Raw genomic sequence first — 21,703 nt, 5'->3', positions numbered from 1 at the left:
CGAGCACCCTAGCCACTGATTCACTGAGCCAGACTAATGGCCGTTCTGTATAACTTTTCTTTAAGATGAAGATACACCTTAACATTCAATGTACGTACGCTAAGCTCAATTTATTACATATTTTGGCGTATTGAAACAATGGGTCAATCGTACACACCACCCCCTTATGGAGCCTAGGAACAAAAAGTGTCGTAACAGAAACTAAGTTTTTACTACCACAGTTCCTCTTTCCATTCTGGAGAACTTTTTTTCTGCTTACTCTGGCACGATGAATCATGAGGCTCTTAATTGAGGTCAAAATGAAAAAAGTTACCCCATGCTTGCTTTATGTGAATCTGTAATCGAAGCGCACGTGGTTATAGTAGTTTCATCTTTCTTTTTTTCAGACACCTTCATTAGCACTGAAACTATGGTCTACATGGAGCCGGATCGATCCTGTGCCGTTTTTAAGATTGAGTCACTAACAGACTGTACGTGTTTGCATTCTATTTGTATAGTGTAAAAATGCACTTTATTATTATATCAACTGAAAGAAAACTGCTTATTTGATGAAACGCAAGTTGATGTTCTTAGGATGGGCACTGAGTAGCCGCGATATTTAGTGAAAACATGAAATTTGCACTCGTGATCAATCACATGCGCACAATCACTAACGAGAGTGTCATAAACAACACCGATGATGATATGCGGGATTTAACGTCCCAAAACCACCAAATAATTATGAGAGACGCCGTAGTAGATGCTTCCAGAAATTTTGACCACCTGGGGTTTTTAAACGTGCACTCAAGTCCGTGCCCACGGGCCTACAGCACCTTCGCCTCCATCAAAACGCAGCCACCACAGCTGGGATTCGATCCCGTAACCTGCGGTTCAGAAGCCGAGTACCTTAGCCACTAGGCCACCGTAGCGGGCTGTATATCACACTGAAGGCCTTTTATCTGCGGTGAAAATTCAAGCTATTTTTCTATGTAGATAACTGGAGTATTCCCTAAAAGGCTTGTCTTCTTCAGGCCTGAAGATTATGGACGCTTCGACTTGTTCACGTGCCCTTTTGTCTTTGCTTTGGCAAACTCAGAATTTCAGTTTTTCAAACAGTGGCTCACACTTAGCACAATGATGTCTGCCTCTTTGTCTAGCCTGCACGCAAGTGTATTCTGGATGCTAATAAATTAGGCGTAGACTCGCAGGGAGGGCGCTTGTGCGAAAAGCAATTTTTGGAGTGCACTTTGCTCTAGACAGTAGCCTCACGCCTACAAACTTCAAATGCGGCAAGATTCTGGGTGTATTTTTTCATTAAGTCCTTATGTTACATGTTACACACTAATACTTTTATCCCAGTTTCTTGTACTTATAACCAAGCATGAGGCCTGTTCAAATAATAAAAAGGTTCACATAGAACGAGCCAGCATCCCGTAAGCACGCACGAGGTAGTTATCGCCATACGAGTTCATATATATTTAGGCTAAACGCTGCTACATTAGCCAAATACGCTACTATTCACGTAAGGAATAAACCTTTTGTATTGTGTGTATTGTTACAATGGCTTGAGCCTCTTTGTTGCCATAATAAACGATTTGTAGCACAGGCCCGCAGGGAGCACTGGCTCAAAAGAAAACAGGGGGTGACCCACATTGCTAAAACTCGCGCGTCATACCCTGTCTTATATTTTGTCCGTGTTCTGTTATGTCAAATTATTTAAAACGTCCTGAATAAATTAGAGTCCAGTGAGTTTTCCAATTTAGCTATAATTTATATGCCTCGGTTTTCAGACAAAGTGATTGATAGATTGAGTGATATGTGGGGTTTTACTTCACGAATCCACCCTATGATTATGAGAGACGCCGAAGTGGAGGGCTCCGGAAATCTCGACCACCTTTGGTTCTTTAACGTGCACTCGAATCTGAGCACACGGGCCTACATATTTCAAACTGAGAATGATGTCTGAGCTTTAACGTGCAAAGACCTTGATATTCCGTATTGAAGGGCTCCAAGAATTTCAGACGCCTGGGGTTCTCCACCATGCACCTAAATTGTGGTACATAGGTTACGAGTATTTTTGCTTTCAGTGTCACATACTCTATAAATGGTGTGAATGTGTGGAACGTTATGTTACTACATATCTTTAATCGTGGGCATTTCAAGAAAGAGAATCTCAGAAAAAAGGCAATTAGATTTTACAGAAGAGAAATAAACATTATGAACAGGAAATCAGCGCGCTATTTAGAACGCAGATTTCACGCCAAGAAAATGATAATATCTAAGAAATATAATTATTTATTCAGTATTGCAATTTGTGTGCACTGCAGAGCTGACGTTGATGAGATCAATTCTTCGCCACAGCGAGTGCATTTTAATGAAGGTGACAATGCCTAAGCACCGTTCGCATAAATTTATGTTCAGGTTAAGGAAGCCTAGGCTATCCAAATCGCTGATGCACTCCACTCCGACGTGCATCATAATGTTATTTCGATCTGAGATCTTGAACACCAAAAGTTGTGAATTAGTGGCAAACTCGGTATCATTTTTATGACTATGAAATCCTTTCTCTGTTGTGTACAGCTATAGGAAGCCCTGAAATCTTGTTTACTTATGATCGTAAGCTGGGGGATCTGTTCAAGTCTTTTTTCTTCGAATAAACAGCGTGTCAGAAGCCTCAGAAAGCATTGCTCAAATTCATCGCATGCCTTGTTCTTCGTTTGTTTGTTCGCCATTTTAAATTGTGTTATTTATTTGGAACTCATAATGACTTACGGTTCACATTTTGCCATTTATCATCTTTTCCTCCTAGGGGACGTCGTCTATTACGATCTCAGAGTAACCAACTCTTCTGTAACTTCGAAAACTCGCCCAGGCTGTCCTCAATATTTTAATCGCCGTACAGGATTTGAACCATCCTACATTGTTTACACTCCGCAGTGTCAGCAAGTAATCAGAGCAGAGAAATAAAAAGTGTAGTCTAATTGAAGGTGTATTTCTCTTGTAAAATTTCAACTCTTCTGTGTTTGTTTCACTTTTGGCGTCAACTTTAAATAACCACAAAACTAACGGCGTCACCTTCTCCATCTGATGGTGTCTCTTTTGGCGGAGGCGAAACATACAAATCCTGCTAAATTTCTTACAGAGAAGGGCAAGTAAAAAAAATTATTTTTGTGTGCAGCGCGTCAATGTGTAAATGCACCATAAAACCAAATTTATTGCCGTTGTATCCGGTGCTGTAGTTAGGGATGGGAGAGGCGCAAAATGAATAATTGTGCTCACCGGCGTGCAACTCCCGCCCTTGGCTACACCACTCAATTTAAGTCTATTAAATTTAACTAGCATGTGCATCTGAATGTGTTGATGCTCCACACATACAAGAAACTATGAATAATCTACCCGAAGGGAACCTTGTAGGGATGCGAAGCCGCAGTGGTGCACACAGCGTTGACCCGGTTAAAAGGGGCGTCAACGCGGGTGCTGGAGTAATGGTTTGAAGCGAAAATCAGTGTAGTGTTTACTCGAGTAAACGTTTGTTTGAAACGCAGGGACATGGTAGGCGGGATCATGGGCAATACGTGTTGAAGACGCTTGAAAAAAAAGGAAGAAATAAGAAGGACGCTATATTTAGCGTCCCGTCGCGGCGGCACGGCTCAGCACCTTCAGAGATAAGGGGAAGAGGAAGTAAAGATGATAGGAAGATGAGAGAGGAGAACGAGAAAGCGAAAGGCATGGCAAGAAAACATCTTGTCAGTACAGTCAGTAGAACGAAGGGAAATAATTAGTCTATAAGGCGTTAAGGTCTGCAGGCGCACTCGAAGAACGTTCGGAGGGGTTGCGTTTTCGACGCGTGGGAAAAAAGTATGTTTTCCACTGTTGTCCCTGGTAGACCGAGCAGGCGATAGTGCCTCACCAGTACACTGCGCTCTGTGGCCAGGTCAAGGCAAGAGCAGATGATATGCTGGAGCGTTTCGTCATCACCATACCTTCGGCGCGCTGGTAAAGAAAAGCCACCCGCGAAATACATGCGTGCCGCAGGCCAGGCGCTGCCGGTACGCAGGCGCAGCAACAACCGCCACTCGCATCTGTTCAGGCTGGTCTCCGGAAGGAATGTTGGAGGTTTTCCGCTTGCCGCCCGCGTGCATGGGTGGGCCGTTGGTAGGAGCATGCCCATTTGCTGCCGGGAGTAATCCGATTGAACGAACTACCGCCTTGGTGACTGGCGTGTCGCAGTTGTTTGCTGCCTTAGTGGTGGTGTCAGCCTCCTCCTTGCCAGCTATTTCAACATGCCAGAGAAGCCAGTGGAAGGACAGGCGCACACCGCTATCTAAAGTGGGGGCCAGTTAAGCATGCTGCAACGCCACAGCCATGCCTGCTTGAAGCAGCGCTTGTAGGGCTGATCGGTAGTCGCAAAGAATAGCCAAAGGCAGCTGGGTAACGTGGCATCGAGGTGATTGGCTGCCAAGTTAAAGCCGGCCAATTCGAACGCTTGCGCTAGCTTCGCCGCGATGTTCTAGTGGCTAACGTACTCGATTGCTGACCCGCAGGTGGCGGGATCGAATCCCGGCTGCGGTGGCTGCATTTTTGATGGAAGCGGAAGTGTCGTAGGCCCGTGTGCTCAGATTTGGGTGCGCGTTAAATAACCCCAGCTGGTCGAAGTTTCCGGAGCCCTCCACTATGACGTGTCTCATAATCATATGGTGGTGTTGGGAAGTTAAGACCCACCTATCAATCAAAACGCTTGCGCTTGGCTTCATTGGCTCGCGTCTCGTCGATGCTACCAGTGTGCCGTCCGTATTCTCGAACACGATCGGTGTTTTTGACGCCGCACCTCGTCGGTGTTGCTGGGCTTCCACTGTCAATTCTTGCATTCAGCTTACCTGGTTCACACATTCTCGTTGTTAACGTCACCATTTGCGAATGTGATCGCCTTCGCTAACCTTTTCAACACCGGTGACAGCCGGGAGAGGTACGCGCACATTACCGGGAAGCATGCCGCAACGCCGTCCGGTGCGTCGGAGCGATCGCGCGGCAAGCAGCGACGTGCCGTTCACATTGTTGGCCAGGCGAGGTTCTCAAGGCGCGCGGCACGCCCAACCGCCGGCTCGCAGCTTCTTCCCGTCGCCAGATGTAGAGTACACGGAGGAAGGAAAGGTAGGAGAGGGCATGCCCAGCCAGCGCGCTGCGTTAAAAGTGTGGCGAAAATGACATCATGAAGGCCATATTCACTGGGCACAATGGCGGCGTTGCTATAGTTACGTATTGCGCAGTGGAGCTGGTCTAGCAGTGAGCGGCCGCGGCTGGCGGCGGCATGTGTGCCTCCCCAGGTCTTATGTTGAGCCGTGGCGGACAATATTCGTGCTCTGCGCCGCGTTATTGGTTACACAGTGTTCTCCTGGCAGTCACTGTACTCTTAACAACATTTACAAATCTCTTTGTCAATCACGGTTTTTGAACAGTGCGTAGAACGAGTGCATATCCGTGTGTCGTGTGGCGGATGACACGGATGAAGCAGTTAGTGTTCAGCAAAATTGCGTTGGGCACTATGACGAAGCTCAACGACGACGAACGCCTTGCAGGTCAGTGGCGGTTGAGCAGTACTAATGCTTGTGACAACGGACGACACTGTTGAGCCCTGCAAGACGCCATGAGGACCATTTGCACATACGTAGTTTCGTGTTGTGTGTGTACAGTAACAACTCTCCACCAGAAATGCATGTAATCTCAACGTAACAGCAACCGCGTTCAAGTGTCACTTGCACCGTGCTCAAAGTTACCACGGTCACAGAATGCTGACGCAGGTGAGTTTCACGTGAAACACGGACGCAGTGGCCGTTGTTGGGACTCCGGGTCCTGCCGGTCTCGTTTTCGGTAGCTGGCCCCGTCGCAGGATCCATCGTCTAACAATTCAGCGAGAAGAAGCGCCCGAACGAACAACAGAGATTTATTTACCTGTGGAGAAGTGATCAACTGATCCAAAGAGAGAAGAGTGATCGATACAAAACGTCTTCGGCATTTTATAGCACCGCGTTGTCGACACTGGGCGCATTGTCCGCATCGTCCGCCAATACGGTGGCCCCGGCACCTCGGCCACGAGGGAGGGGGAAACACCTCTCACAACACATGGAGTGGCACAACCTAACACGATGTCCATATATGATCACGGCGCCCTAAAAAATGCCCAAACATTATCACGAACGCACAGCAGATTCCGGAATTCTCCCGGCGAGAGGGGGGAGCCTGAATGGGGAGGTGGGGGTCGACGACGCAGTCGGTCAAGAACCGGTTCTCCCCGCAACTCCTCTTGCTTGGTTCCCTAGGGCCGGTCGTAACAGTCTCTCGCGCGGGGGGGGGGTAAAGATCTTGATGGGCTGAGGTTTGCAGCCACTGTCCGGAGAGATCAGCGCCGGCAGTCGGTTTGGTGACGACCGTCTTTGATGAAGTAGAGGGCACCACCTGCTTCATTGTGGGCTCAACAGACATCACATACGCACATGAAAACACAACTCAGCCGGTGAGCGCCGGACAATTCCGCCAAACTCCAGCAGGCAATTTTCCCCTTTAACTGATATTAAAGGAAATACACAATTCATTCAAAATGTTACTCATACGTTAAGGAGACACAACACAACAACACTGGAAGCACACCGACCCGATACCCTGGATAGCCGTGTCTTCAACGTTTTCAAACAAGTACACCTAAAAGAGTAAAAAAAAACAATCACTAGCCCTTGTCTAGGTCAGGAAAAAAATGCCAGAGTTCTCGAGACATCCTCTCGCGTCAGGGACATCGACTTAAGCCATCAGCGTTGCCATGAAGTACACCCTTATTATAGCGTATTTCAAACGTATATTGTTGCAAAACGAGGCTCCAACGCAGCTGGCGGCCGTTCTTAGAGGACATGGTCTGTAGCCAGGTGAGAGGACAATGGTCCACTTCCACAATGAACTTGCTTCCGGCAATATAACAAGCCAGTTTCTGGACTGCCCAAACCAAGCACGCACATTCCTTTTCGCTTGCCCTGTAAACCTGCTCGCGAAGGGTGAGTTTCCGGCTGTCATAGAGGACGGGATGCTCTTCATCCCCCTCATCCCTTTGACTAAGAACTGCCCCCATGCCTCTATCACTAGCGTCGCATTGGACTATGAAAGGCCTCGAGTAGTCCGGTGAACTAAGCAAAGGTTGGCTCGACAAGGCCGCTTTCAAAACGCGGAAAGCCTTTTCTTTCTCCTCATCCCAGTCGACCGTTTGGGGCTTGGTCTTGCGCAACGCGTCAGTAAGAGTGCTGGCAATGTCAGAATATATAGGGATGTACTTACGATAGTAACCAGCTATTTCAAGAAAATCCCGAATATCGATTTTCGTTCGGGGCTGGGGAAAATCTCGGATAGCTGCCACTTTCATTTCAGAGGGACGGCGATGCCCTCGACCGATAACATGCCCGAGATAGAGTACCTCTGCTTGTGCTAGCTGACACTTGGGCCCCTTTACCGTTAAACCTGCTTCGCGTAGGCGTGTCAGTACTGCTCTCAAATGCGCCAAGTGTTCTGGCCAGGACGAGGAAAACACGGCGACGTCGTCCAAGTAAGGCAATGCGAAGTCCTCTTGACCCCGCAAAACCTTATCCATTAAGTTTGAAAAACAGTAAGGCGCGTTCTTTAGGCCAAAACTCAACACTTTAGGGCGGAATGTCCCCAATGGTGAAATAAATGCAGCGTACCGGCTCGCCCTCTCGGTGAGCGGCACCTGCCAGTAACCTCTCACTAGGTCTAGCGTTGAGATAAATTCCGCGCTGCTTACCCTCTCAACGCGTTCCTCAATGTGGGGAATTGGGTAGGTCTGATCCTTGGTGATGAGGTTTAACTTACGATAGTATACGCAAGGACGCGGATCTTTGCCGGGTACCTCCACAAGAATTAACGGGGAAGTGTAATCACTTTCACACGGCCAATCACGCCCAATTCCAGCATCCTGTTAACCTCTACTTTTATTAGCTCAAGCTGGCGAGGTGACACCCGATACGTCTTAGATCTTACCGGTTCCGACGAGGTAAGCTCTATGTCATGAGTGAGGACGGATGTCCGGCCTGGCTCGCTTACAATTCTGTCCTGAAACTCGGTCAAAAGACCACGCAATTCCTGCTTCTGCTTCATTGTCCGCTGTGACTTTGATACTAAATCCTCAACTCTTTTCTCAATCGGGACTTCGTCCGATTCGGGAGCTAATTCAGGAATTTCGGCCGGAACCTTTAAAGTCATGTTCACGATGGCTTCCCTCTCTTTATAGGGCTTGAGTAAGTTGCTATGATGCACCTGGTGCACCTTACGACTTCCTGGTAATTTTACCACATAGTTGGTGTCAGACAATTTTCGAGTAATCTCGGCCGGGCCGACCCATTGCACTTCAAGCTTATTCTTTTGGGAGGGCCTCAACAACATGACCCTGTCTCCTACAGCAAAGTGTCGCGCTTTAGCTGTCCGATCGTAGTAAAGCTTAGCCTTCTGCTGTGCTTTGGTCATCGCACTCTCGGTCAGTTCTTGGGCTTTTGTTAGACGATCCAATAAGGTGAGGACATATTCCACTACTACAGGATCATCACCCTGACCTTCCCACGACTCTCTCAGCATACGAAGTGGAGACCGCAGTCTGCGGCCGTAAACAAGTTCCGCTAGCGTAAACCCTGTTGTCTCATGTGGTGCAGTTCTTAGTGCAAACATCGTTGCAGGTAAGCACATTTCCCAGTCAGTTTTTCGTTCAAAACATAAGGCTCTTAACACTCGCTTCATCACGGAGTGAAGCTTTTCTATCGAGTACGACTGCGGATGGTAGACTGAACTATGCAATAATTTCACGCCACACCGCTCTAGAAAGGTTGTCGTTAAGGCACTCGTGAAAATGGTTCCCTCTGATCTGATTGTATCTCGGCAGGAAAGCCTACCCGGGCAAACACGGACAGAAGTGCGTTCACTGCTTCCACGGAACTTAACTCTTTTAGCGGGACCGCCTCTGGAAATTAAGTAGCTGGGCAGATTAAGGTCAGGATGTGACGGTAGCCTGAAGTCGTCTTGGGCAAAGGACCTACTGTGTCAATTACCAACCGACGAAAGGGCTCCGTGATTACGGGTACCAGCTTCATTGGAAACTTCGCCTTATCTCCCGGCTTACCCACTCGCTGACACACATCGCAAGATTTTACAAACCTCTCTACATCTTTAAAGCATCCAGGCCAGTAGTATTCCTGTAAAAGACAATTTTTCATCTTTTTTTCGCCTAAGTGGCCTGACCATGATTCTCCATGCACCAAACTAAGCAAATCCTGACGATATGCTTGAGGTACGACTACCTGGTCAAACTCTACTCCTCGCCTATCTAGATATTTTCGATAGAGTGCCACTCCTCTCTTTGAATCTCACATTTCGTTCGGCGATTCCCTTTTTCGAACTGTCCTGAAATTGCTTAAGCGTAGGGTCCCCCTTTTGTTCGGTTATTAATGAAGCAGGGCTCACCTGCAGCAGCCGACTGAAATTATCCGAAGTTGGCATGACACACAACTCTTTCGTACTTCCTAGTACCTGGAATGTGTCACCCTCTGTGCTATCCTCTGTACTACCAGGAATCGGCTTGTGAGCAACGGCATTTTCTATTTGCTCAGTCAACGAGGCGTAATTGACCCCTTCCAATTCGGGAGGAGGTTCAACGTCGCCTTTAGGAATGGTTGCCTCCGCGACTACGGCTTCTGCAGCCTGTTCTCGCACAAGTCGATTTGTTACCGTGGTGTCCAACTCGCAACCAGGCCCGTTGTCGATTTGAGGCTTGTTTACCTCAGTGAATGTTGCTCTCGCAGCCAGCGCACGTTGCCTTCGATCTAGTCAGTGCCTGCACTATGCCTTCTCCCAACGTTACACCTTTCTCCTTCAGCATTTGATCTGACTTATTTGAAAATAAATAAGGGTACTGAGGGGGTAGATATGGCGATACCGCGGCTTCCGTTTCCAACGCACCAAATGCGCCTTTAAGGACAACTTTAGCTACGGGAAGGCACTGACTGTTTGCTTCTACGGCTTGTCTAATCCAGGTAAAGTCTCCTGAATACTGTCCGGACTGAACAAAGGACGGATGAACTACGTCCATAGGGGCTGCGGAGTCTCTAAGAACCCGACACTGCTTGCCGTTCACGGTAAGGTCGTACATATAGGGCTCTAACAACTTCATGTTCTCGTCGGCTTCATTTATAGATAAAAAGGCCACCTTTTCTTTCGGGCAATGTTTCGCGAAGTGCCCTATTTCGTGGCAATTGAAACAAGCCGCCGGTTTTTTTGCCTCAAATTTCTTTTTGCTTGCCTCTGCCGATGCCTCATGGTTGGATGCCTTGTTTTCCTCACCCTTTTGTGCGAGACTTGTCGGTTGTTTTCTAAACGGCGCCTTATTCGGTCGTAGGAATTTTTCCCTTTTTGGCTCGCTGCTTGCCCCGAGAGCGCGGCGCGTAACGAATTCTTCAGCGAGCTCTGCGGCTTTCGTTACGGTGTTCACGTCCGGTCTATTCTGCACCCAGAACCTCACCTTTTCTGGTAACCTTTGATAGAATTGTTCCAGACCGATACACTCGAGCACCTTGTCATGATTCCCATACGCCTTTGCCTCTTTGAGCCACTCCCCCATGTTGGCCATTAACTTGTAAGCAAACTCCGGGTATGAATCATTGTTCTCTTTTACGGCGTTGCGAAATTTTTGTCTGAAACCTTCCGCTGACAACCTGTATTTCTTGAGAAGGCTCGACTTTACTTCACTGTACTCGTCAGCCTACTCTTTCGTGAGGCGCGCGATTACTTCTGAGGCCTCCCCCGGAAGTAGGGACAACAAGCGTTGAGGCCATGTATCCTGGCTGAAACCTTGCCTTTCACAAGTTCTCTCAAAGTTGACGAGGAACAGCCCAATGTCCTCCCCTAGCTTGTACGATCTCATTAGGTCTGTCATTTTGAACCTGACCCGCTCGGCGGTACCGGATGCCTCGCTGCCTCCTGCTCTACTATTATGGATAATCTCTAGCTCGAGGCACTTCATTTCAAGCTGGTGCTTTCGCATCTTATCTGCCTCGGCTTCTGCCTCTTTCCTTTCGGCCTCCGCCGCCTTCTTTCGGCCTCTGCCGCTTGCCTCTCCTGAATCTCCTCGACACATTCTGACAGCTCGTCATCCTCCACCCCCAATGCGAGAATCGCCTCTATCAGCTCTGGCTTTCTTAGAGAGTCCGACACCTCCAGATTCAACTCCCTTGCAAGTAGCAACAACATGGACTTTCGCAGGGATTTCAGATTCATGGCTGCCTGCAGTACCGCTGTCTCTGCTCCACAAAGATTCCTGTCCTGCAACTAGTTAACCTTGACGGCAACGACAGCTCTAGGTTCCTGCCTTGCCTCAAGTTTTCCGTTAACTTAGTCTACAAATGCAGCTTCAAAAAGCTCTTATACGAAATCCTGCCCTGCCACTGTTAACCTTGACGCCACTGACAGAAAGAGCTTAACCAAGCTATCACACAATTTCTGCCTGACGCAAGTTACCTGTGAACCCAATGACCAAGACAGCCCCTCTCTACCAGCTTTTACTTAACACATAGAGTAAATGCCTGGTAAAATTTAACAGAGAAAGCCGGCACTCACCCAGTTCGCAGTCATGTCTCCGGCGTCGTGCCTCTCAGAAGTGCCGTTAGATTCCCTCTGGAAGTCGATGAGCTCGTGTCATCCTTCTCCTGTCGTCCGGTTGTTGGACTTCGGGCTCACTCCGTCCAGTGGTCGCTTTCGGGGTTATCAGCATCCCGCCGCCGCCATCCAGTTGTTGGGACTCCGGGTCCTGCCGGTCTCTTTTTCGGTAGCTGGCCCCGTCGCAGGATCCATCGTCCAACAATTCAGCGAGAAGAAGCGCCCGAACGAACAACAGAGATTTATTTACATGTGTAGAAGTGATCAACTGATCCAAAGAGAGAAGAGTGAGCGATACAAAACGTCTTCGGCATTTTATAGCGCCGCGTTGTCGACACTGGGCGCATTGTCCGCATCGTCCGCCAATACGGTGGCCCCGGCACCTCGGCAACGAGGGAGGGGGAAACACCTCTCACAACACATGGAGTGGCACAACCTAACACGATGTCCATATATGGTCACGACGCCCTAAAAAATGCCCAAACATGGTCACGAACGCACAGCAGATTCCGGAATTCTCCCGGCGAGAGGGGGGAGCCTGAATGGGGAGGTGGGGGTCGACAACGCAGTCGGTCAAGAACCGGTTCTCCCCGCAACTCCTCTTGCTTGGTTCCCTAGGGCCGGTCGTAACACCGGACGCTGCGTCGACCACGTGGTGGAATGTAACCGCAGAAGACGCATGACCTATCGTGTTGTCTGTACAGTTGCTGAAATAATGACGTGAAAACACTCGCTGTTGTCAGTGCATATAGTGCGCGTTCTGATGTGGTTGCTTCGTTGTCGGCGAGCCGTTACTCCCTGTTATTACTTGGACGAAATCTTTTCACCGAAGGTGTTCCGCTGGCTCAGAGTGATGAGCCTGATTCCATTAGTTTCGGATTGTCACGACACACGCGCTGCGCCGCCCACGTGCTTTTCGAGCTGGAGAGCGAGTCGCGCCTTCTGCTTTACATTCGGATGTAAACAATAGAGCAGAATTTGCCCAGTCAATATGGCTGACTTCCGGCTTCCTCACCGCTTCACAATGAGTGACGTCAGGGCCTCTCCTATCTTTCCTTCCTCCGTGTGTGAGTAGAGTTACTGCTCATGCTACCTTTATGTAGCAGAGTGGCGCCACTGTTTTGCGGGCGCCGCTCGCTCCGGCTACAGGCGGTCAGCGCCCCTATTCGCCGAGCACCATCGCGTGGTTATAGGTAGTTCATTTACACTGGGCAAAAGCCAACGCTACGCAGATATAGGGCAAATCAAGCGGGGTTGACAACGGCTGTCGTCATTCTCGCCGTGCTTCTACGGCAACGTAACCATGCTGCCAGTTGTTATGCAGAGCCCATGCGAGTAGACGCGGGTGCAGTGGGTGTTGCTATAGAAAGATTAGTAATCAGTCGGAAGGAATAAACGCTTGGCCATTGTAGTCGGCAAAATTTCCTCTTGGGAGTGCAAACAATTTTTGCATTGTGGCTTAGGGAAAGTGAGAGCACTGTTCTAGCTTTCGTGAGGGCAAGTGCTGTTGTGGCTTGAGGGGGGCAAAAAATAGCATCCCGCTATTCCCGTCTCCCATGTCTCTGGATATTTGGCAACATCCGCAACTGCTCCACTTAGCATTTCGTCACTTTCTCATTAGAAGGTGCATTGGGCCAGGCATCAGGCGAGACTACCAAAGACTGAACTCGTTGCCTGCGTTGCGAGTTTGGTGCGATCATTCTTTGTACGTCTGTAAGCATCGCCCCGTAGCGTCAAAGTGTTTTCAGTTTCAGTAAGGCATGCTGTTGACAAAAGGCAGAGCCTGCGTGCCTTCAGTCTTATGCCTCTGAGCCTTACATATAGGAAGTTCATGCTCGCTTGCGATGATGTGGATATATTAACCTGTGGGCTTTCATCGCATTTCTGTGGGTTTAGACATAGCTAAAGCAGCTTCGTGAGTCATAGGTGGTAGAGTAACACGCGGGCTACATTCGTTTGCACAAGCTCGTCTCGAGCCCACTGACTTCATTGAAGGCCTGGTGAAGCCAAAACCTAGACGACTGAGATTCTGCCCGGCTCGACATACAAAATAAAAACGAAAGCCCAGCAAGATTACCCTAGACAATAATAAAATTGGATGCTGAGACATGATAATGTTTGGAAACTTTATTTTCATTGATAATTACAGGTTCGTACAAAAATCAACAAAAAATTCCCCCACTTCTTAAAGAAGAGAAAGCTTCCTCGGTGAGACAATTTTGTCTATTGTGCCAATGGAAGCCTAGACCAACAACTGGTTCGAACTTTGTCTTTTTCGAAAGATTGTATATATTTTTATAGCAAGGAGCTGCAAAAAGGCTGTGAAAGTTTTGATTTTGATAAGTTCCCTCAACACTATTGATGTTGAAACTTCGGTGTCGTACCGAGGATACTGTGGAAGAGCAATTGTCGATCAAATGAAGTACTTCAAATGTGTGACAGTTCAACAAGAGAAGATTACGATTAAAATGGCTAAAAAGGCTGCGCTATATATTTAGTGCGAAATGCAAAGTTAGGAAAGAAACACGCAGCAGTTGATTAATATGTGGGGTTTAACGTCCCAAAACCACCATATGATTACGAGAGACGCTGTTGTGAGGTCTCCGGAAATTCAGACCCCCTGGGTTTCTTTAACATGCACCCAAATCTGAGCACACAGGCCTACAACATTTCTACCTCCATCGGAAATGCAGTCGCTGCAGCCGGGATCCGATCGCGTGACGTGCGAGTCAGCAGCCGAGTACTTCAGCCACTATACCACCGCGGCGGGGCGAAACACGCAACAAAGTGGACCACCAGAAACGTTGATGGAAACTGAATCAAAATCCAGCTATAGCAAGAAAATGAGGCTACTTGGAAATAATCGTTGGGTCATCGCCACGTTTTGTAATCGTAATCACCTCATCCGTAGCGCCTCAAGACAGTTCAGCGAAATTGTCATCCCCCCCATCAGCGACATCATAAACCGACATTTCCTATACCTGGAAGTGTTCCTACCTTTAATATATTTCAATACCTCACTCTGCTCTCGATGAAGCCTGCGCGCGAAACAATGCCATACATCTGCGTTAGGATGCTGCGTAAGAGACAACAAAGTGGCGTTACAGTGCTTTGTTCTCAGCTCATTGTCGATCAGGATCAGCTTCACAGTGTGCACGTGGAAGAATTGCGGGCAGTGAAGTAAAGCGACATGCAAACAGAGGCACTCGTAGTCATACTTGTTCTGATTTCTACTGGAGTTACGCTTCGTACGGATGGTTTTGATGTCAAGCAGGTCAGTTATTTCAGCGCACTTCATCTATGTCAAACCAAAATTATCCTAAAAAATACCGTAAGCATGCTCGTAAGTATTCGAGGTTCTCTCAGTTTCGACGAGGTAATGTCGGTGGATAATAATAAGGTTTGGCAGATGGCCTTAACCGTGATCAGTCATGCACTGTCATTATTCTCATGAATATTTGTCATTACTCTTGATATTCCTAAAGAAGGCTAGCTGGCGACGTATTTCTTCCCGTAAGACTAGAATAATTTTTCCAAAGGCGAATCAACGAAGCATAGCATAAAGAGCATCATTTGTAGTGCTGAACTGTAGCGCAAAAAAACAAAAACAAATCAAATGTATTTAATAGCAATTGTCCACAGGCAGGAGCCGAGCTCACCCCAGTCTCATGAAAAATTAGGCAGATGAATAATTGCTATTTTCATGAGCACCGTTACAGTCCAGTTTCATGCCATTGCATTGCTCACGTTGCCCGCTTTCATCTGCCCCACAACTGAGATAATGCGAGTGTCGTAGCATACGCTTGTGCCAGTGTTACTTGAGTCCTCGCCTACATCCCAATTGATATCTTAGGCAGGCTAGACATGCCCGTGTCATAACCCGCTCCACGATTCTGTTTCGCTGAGGCCTCCATTATACACAATGCCACTGCCCTCGCGTTTGTATAAGCTGTTATTTACTCTCGGCTTATTTGTGCGTAATCGATGCATTTAAGCGAAGATACGCCAGTCCACCATTCCACTCAGTAGCATTCACCACGCAGTCACAGGCACAGTTGTGGGCACGCATTTTTGCCGGGTCTTTGAACACATTAGCGGACCTTGCGAAAGATTGATGACAGCACAACAACTAGTAATACCACCTTCGTTTGCGCTTTTAGTGAAAAGAGCACAGTTACAACGAAAGTCCGAAGAGCGGTCTTTCTAGGGCCTTATTCGCACACTTTGGACAACTACCACATGCGCACTCGCTGGGTACCCACCACGTCATAAATTATTACAGTTATGTGTAATAGGAAGCATCCACTACGTTATTATTCGTCATTATTCGGAAAAGTGGGTCCCCCGCCACGCATTGCAGGGAATGACATTTTTGTTGATGCGGTGGCTCACGATGGTGAAGAATTATGCCTTGGGCTTTCGTAATAGCTTGGAACATTCGACGACCGCCTCGTTACGTATTTTTCATTGTGTGATGCCTGGTTGCTACCTAACCGTTCTAAAAATGTACTCCATTTACATGTTAACACGATTCCGTACCCGCATAAAGCCTGAATAGGGTCAGCTTGCAACTCAGTTTCAAGCCCCGGCGTAGCTAAGTGGTGAAGTGAGGTGCTGGCATGCAGGGGGCCCGAGTTACGATCCCACTCTGTCATGGGTATTTTTATTTATTAGGCCCGTGTGCCCAGATTTGGGTGCCCGTTAAAAAACCCCAGGTGGTCGAAATTTCCGGAGCCCTCTACTACGGTGTCTCTAATAATCATATGGTGGATTTGGGACGTCGAAACCCCACATACCAATCATCAATCAATTTTTATTTATTAATTTGTTATTTCACGCGATAGTAGTTGCGGACATCGGTGGCGGCACCAACTAAGCACTACTGCACGAAGAATGACCCTTGCTTGGATTTTATAACAGCTTTCGCTGTAAAACATTGAAGACACTAGAACCTCCAAGTCAATTACCGCGTGGAACAGAGCAGCGTAATGAGGTAACGTGTGTGTCACCTTTTTGATTGCTACCCTAGCTTCAGTTCCCGATGCATGCTTCAACCACGCTAAACGAAAACAAACGACTATGAGTATACTGTTTAGGTTATACTTAAGAACACCAGATGGCCGAAACTTTTGAAGCCTTCCACTACGGCTTTCCCAGATTGACATTGCTGTTTTGGAACCAATAACAAGGTAGCGGCCTCTGCCTGCTCATATTGCATTCACGCACATAATCAATTAAACTCAGTTAAACATGTCCTTCATTTTACGGTCGCTGCTTTGTTAATTATAAACTTTAAACTCCACATGGGAGAAAACGTAAAGCAACAAAGAAAAAGATAAAGAGACGGCGCATGCATATTATTGGTGGATATGTGGGGTTTAACGTCCTAAAACCACCGTATGGTTATGACAGACACCGTAGTGGAGGTGTGCAGAAACTTTGACCACTTAAGGTTTTTTAACGTGCACCCAAATCTGAGCACATGGGCCTACAGCAATTTCGTCTTCATCAAAACTGCAGCATCAAAAATGCAGCCGCCGCAGCCGGGATTCAATTCCGTGACCTGCGGGTCAGTAGCCGAGTACCTTAGCCACTAGACCACTGCGGTGGGGCGTGTGCATGCATAATACTGCTTATTGACATATTGAAACTACTATTCGATTCAAGACACTACGGAAATTACAGTCTATGATGGGTCAAGCCCACGTTCAGTTCCTGCCTTGCGAATAAAAAACAAAGCTTCATGTATTTCAAGCGTTCTCACGTGTACAAAAAGAGCCAAACATGCGAGTGGCTCGTCTTTTAAAATTTTCCACAATAAATATCAGTATTTGTTAAGACGAAGTATGATTTTAACATGTTAATAAGCGGTTTGGCATAAGGGCCGTCTTTCAAACGCGGAACAATTTTTAGTAGCAGGATGTCCCACTTCGACGTCAGCGGCGCCGTCCACATACCTGATGCGCATGCTCGCGTCTCGCATCCAGTGCCGGCCAAGGAAGGCACCCGCAAAATTGTCGCTCCAGGAATCATTACACGATAAGACACAACCAGTCCTTCAGAAAGCCGAGTAGCGGGTTGTAGTTAGGGCGCGGACCTCTCCCCGTACTGCCGTACCTCAAACGCGGGCGGTGTGGGGATAAGTGGCGGAGCACGCGTTTGGACTTCAGTCAAGGTCGTTTTTATATGACTTGCTTGACTATAAGGTTTGCTTGACTCTAGTATATATGTAATGGAAGCAAACGTACCTTCAACAAGTAAAGGGGCACAACCTAACATCAGCGTCCCACCACTCAATGAAGGCAACGCTGGTTTGATTGATTGATTGATTTGAGTGGTTTAACGTTCCAAAACCACGATATGATTATGAGAGACGCCGTAGTGGAGGACTCCAGAAATTTCGACCACCTGGGGTTCTTTATTATGCACCCAAATGAGAACACACGGGCCTACAGCATATCCGCCTCCATCGGAAATGCAGCCGCCGACCCGATATTCAATCCCGCAACCTGCGGGTCAGCAGTCGAGTACCTGAGCCACTAGACCACCGCGGCGGGGCGAAGGCAACGGTTTTCGTTCATTCGATAAATAAGAATAATTAAGGCGATAGAAAAAATAAGCATTTTGAAATTATTCCCAATTACGCATCATGCACGCGACACCATCCCCCCCCCCTTCTCTGTGACGCATTCAAACGAAATCCCACATGGGAAAATTCGGGCGCCCTTTTTTACTATTTTCTTTGCTTCAACCAAATGCCCAATTGAATGAGTGAGTATATTTCCACAAGCTGCTCAAGGACTGCTGAAAACATGCGCTAAGTCCCAAGTGAACGCTTTCCTAAACCCCTTCGCGCACGAAAAGGCTTTTCCTCTTTCTACAAAACGTATGGGCGAAAAGAGCGTTAGCAGCATATGCCCGCCGCAGTCGTCTAATGGCTAAGGTACTCGACTGCGTACCCGCAGGTCGCGGGACTGAATCCCGCCTGCGGCAGCTCCATTTCCGACGGAGGCGGAAACTCTGTAGTAGGCCCGTGTGCTCAGATTTGGTGCATGTTAAAGAACCCCAGGTGGTCAAAACTTCCGGAGCCCTTCACTACGCCGTCTCTCATAATCATATGGTTTTTTTGAGACGTTAAACACTATACATTATCATCATCGTTAACCGCATTGATAAAAAATCACAGAATATTCACGGAGGGAATGATGAGTGGGGCGAAGCGTCAGCCAGTCCGTCCGTGCTTCTGTTCCTTCTTGCTTCCGTGCGTCCGTCTGTTCGTTTGTCAATGCTTTCGTTCATCCATGCATCTGTTTGTCTGTCTGTACATCCGTGCGTTCATTCATTCATCCGTGTGTCAAACAGACAGACCGACAGATGAGGGACTGATGCGGCCAGCGGATGGTTCATGGTTTGCCGATCACACCCTCCGAAGCTAGCCATACTCATCATCATTCACTCCCTAAATGTGCTGCGAGGTATTTACTACGTACATGCATGCATACAGGCGGCAACCGGCCCACGTCTTAAGAAGCACAAATCATTAGACCACTGATACTTGACGCACCACCATACCGAGAATATGGCCTGCCCTTCAAGATAAAAAACGAGATCTATCTTGGTGCGTCGGAGCAACATCCTCGGCCATCGGAGTAGTCACCACATGAACATGGAGCGAGAGAGCTACGGCGGAACTTTGCCCTTCGCACTGAAGACTCGCCGTACGGCACAAGTCTCTGTCCCAAGCTATGGTTGCTGAGCAGTATTGCTCATTGGTGCATAACCGTCTCTCGGCATCGTCATGTTCAGGCCCACCTTGTGTGCCTACGGTAAAAGCTTGTGGGGTCTCGATATGGTGAGCGTGCGCCACGCCACGCTCTTGGAGTGAAAGGACGCCAACAACATTTATTTGACTAATTTATAACGACGATATCGTCCGCCGAATGATACATCAATTGTAATTAACATGGTACTTCATCATTACACAATATCACCAAACACTCAAATAATATAAGATGACAAACACACTATAACATGACAGAGACCATAACAAACCCAAGGCGGCATCGCCAACGTTTGACTCATTACATTGGCCTACTGCAGGTGGCCCGCGGTGCCATCCACGGCAGACACATCGCGAGAGACAATCGTTCACGGAAGCCGCCACACGCAGAAGAGGCTCGCTCAATTCTCGCCTGCCATCAAGGCCTGCCTTCCGCCAGGGGTCATCACCGGCGCTACCACTCCACCAACTGTGGTACTCAACGCGAACACGTCATCTATCGCGCGGCGGTCTTCACCCGAAATGCGGCCTTGGGGCGAGACACGTGCGCCACATGACGCCGACAACTTTACAAGGTGGGGGGGGGGTTTCAGCCCCCTCATATTCCCCCAACCCTAAATAAACCATATCCCGAAATCAAAAATTAGTTACACAAGCTACAACAAAAAAATTGACATCGCATGACCATAATGTCCTTGCACCAGGACACCGCTGCTGGTCGACACTGCTGCAGTGTCCGGCTTGACTTCACCTCAGCACCGGCCCACCACATCAACGTTGCCGTCAGTGCGACGAATCGTCAGTAGCACTGACACGTCTTCCAGTTGCGACCAGCACTTACGAGGGTGCCGGACTACAGGCAGTTGCGCAGGTCCCAGGCATCTCCATTGCCCGACCTTACGACCGCATTCCTGGCCAGCGACGCTGACGATGCGCAGAAGACAGCCGGCCGTGGATGAGATCCCTCCCGCTGAATACCTCAACAACAACAAAAAAAACTCGAAAGAAAACAATCGAGCAGGTCCTAGGGAAGCGAGCTTCAGGCTTTTCGGCCACGTGGTAGGATGGTCAGTACGGCTAGCTGATATATCGGCGGTGGCCGAGACGCCCATCAAAATAAAACAAAAATCACTTTTTTTGCTAACTCGTGCATCGCAAGGTAAAAAAAAAGTGAGGGAAGCAGAGCGCAATACCTCAACGCTACGATCCACCTTGTTGTGCCACGTGCGACAGGCGGCTGCGCAGAGCCTTAGGACTAATGAGTCGCTCGGAAACAACCGGCATCCACCCAGCACCCAGCCTAGGCGCAGAAGAGGGAGCCGCGAGGAGACATTCACTCGGTAAGGTGGCCCTATCGCTTGCCGCACACATCAGATTACCAAGCGATCGGCGTCCACCACACCGGGCGGTGTCACGACGCCCCGACGTCGAGTTGCAATACAAGTCGGCAACGACGCCCGGCTCCCTGAGCCCAAAGAGATAGAAGAAGCTATTTACAACAAATCGGACCACCCACGAGGCTTCCCTACTCCCTCACTTCGGGCCTAGACTACAAACCACGTGCTCTAGGCCTTGCTCACCCCAGGATGCAGACCGCATGGCTCTCGTCCTAATTCAACAACGTTTTTAAAAAATAACAAAAAAACCCCTTGCGAGGAGAAAAAAAATAAAAACTCAACCGGCTGACAAGTTCAAACACGTCACAAAACCAATCTTCTCGCTTCTCAACAAAGCACACCACCGACGCTAGCAATGAGAAGTCCCCCCTAGACCTACTCTACTCCGGCTCTAACAAAAGCTTGTACCAAACCGCAAAAACTGGTCCGATACTCCAAGAGCCCCACGTTGGGCGCCAGTTTGGGTCTCGATATGGCGAGCGCGCGCCACAAAACGCTCTTGGAGTGAAAGGACACCGTTGACATGGTCGGTACAAACCAACAACATTTATTTGACAAAATTTTAACGACGATATCGTCCGCCGAATGATACACCAATTGTAATTAACACGCTACTTCATCATTAAACTATATGACCAAACACTCAAACAACATAACACGACAAACACACTATACCATGACAGACACCATAACACACCCAAGGCGGCATCGCCAACGCTTGACCCACCACGTGGGCCTACAGCAGGTGGCCCATGGTGCCATCCACGGCAGACCCATCGCGAGAGACAACCGTTCGCGACAGCCGCCAGGCTCAGAAGGGGCTCGCTCAACTCTCGCCCGCCACCAAGGCCTGCCT

The 21,703-nt window shown here is 48.4% G+C and overlaps 2 protein-coding genes across 3 annotated transcripts in view; both read left to right on the top strand.

Moving 5' to 3' along the window:
• LOC142771416 (uncharacterized) overlaps positions 1–2,961 on the top strand; it is a 40,340-nt gene extending 37,379 nt beyond the window's left edge. The window contains exons 4-5 of the mRNA XM_075872898.1: positions 387–470; positions 2,789–2,961. Of these exons, the coding sequence (XP_075729013.1) occupies positions 387–470; positions 2,789–2,946 (242 nt within the window). The 3' untranslated portion in view covers positions 2,947–2,961. The remainder of the gene's footprint in view (positions 1–386; positions 471–2,788) is intronic.
• An 11,855-nt stretch (positions 2,962–14,816) lies between these two features.
• The window catches only part of LOC119163151 (uncharacterized), a 68,967-nt gene continuing 62,080 nt past the window's right edge, over positions 14,817–21,703 (top strand). For both annotated transcript variants that reach the window (XR_012886242.1, XM_075874089.1), the window contains exon 1: positions 14,817–14,944. Coding sequence is in view for 1 of the 2 variants with exons in the window: in XM_075874089.1 (XP_075730204.1) it covers positions 14,861–14,944 (84 nt within the window). In the remaining variant the exon portion in view is untranslated. The remainder of the gene's footprint in view (positions 14,945–21,703) is intronic.

The sequence above is a fragment of the Rhipicephalus microplus genome, chromosome 9, assembly GCF_043290135.1.
Source record: "Rhipicephalus microplus isolate Deutch F79 chromosome 9, USDA_Rmic, whole genome shotgun sequence".
Taxonomy (NCBI): domain Eukaryota; kingdom Metazoa; phylum Arthropoda; class Arachnida; order Ixodida; family Ixodidae; genus Rhipicephalus; species Rhipicephalus microplus.
Note: the sequence above shows the minus strand (reverse complement) of the source record. Positions and strands in the feature narration are given on the sequence as shown.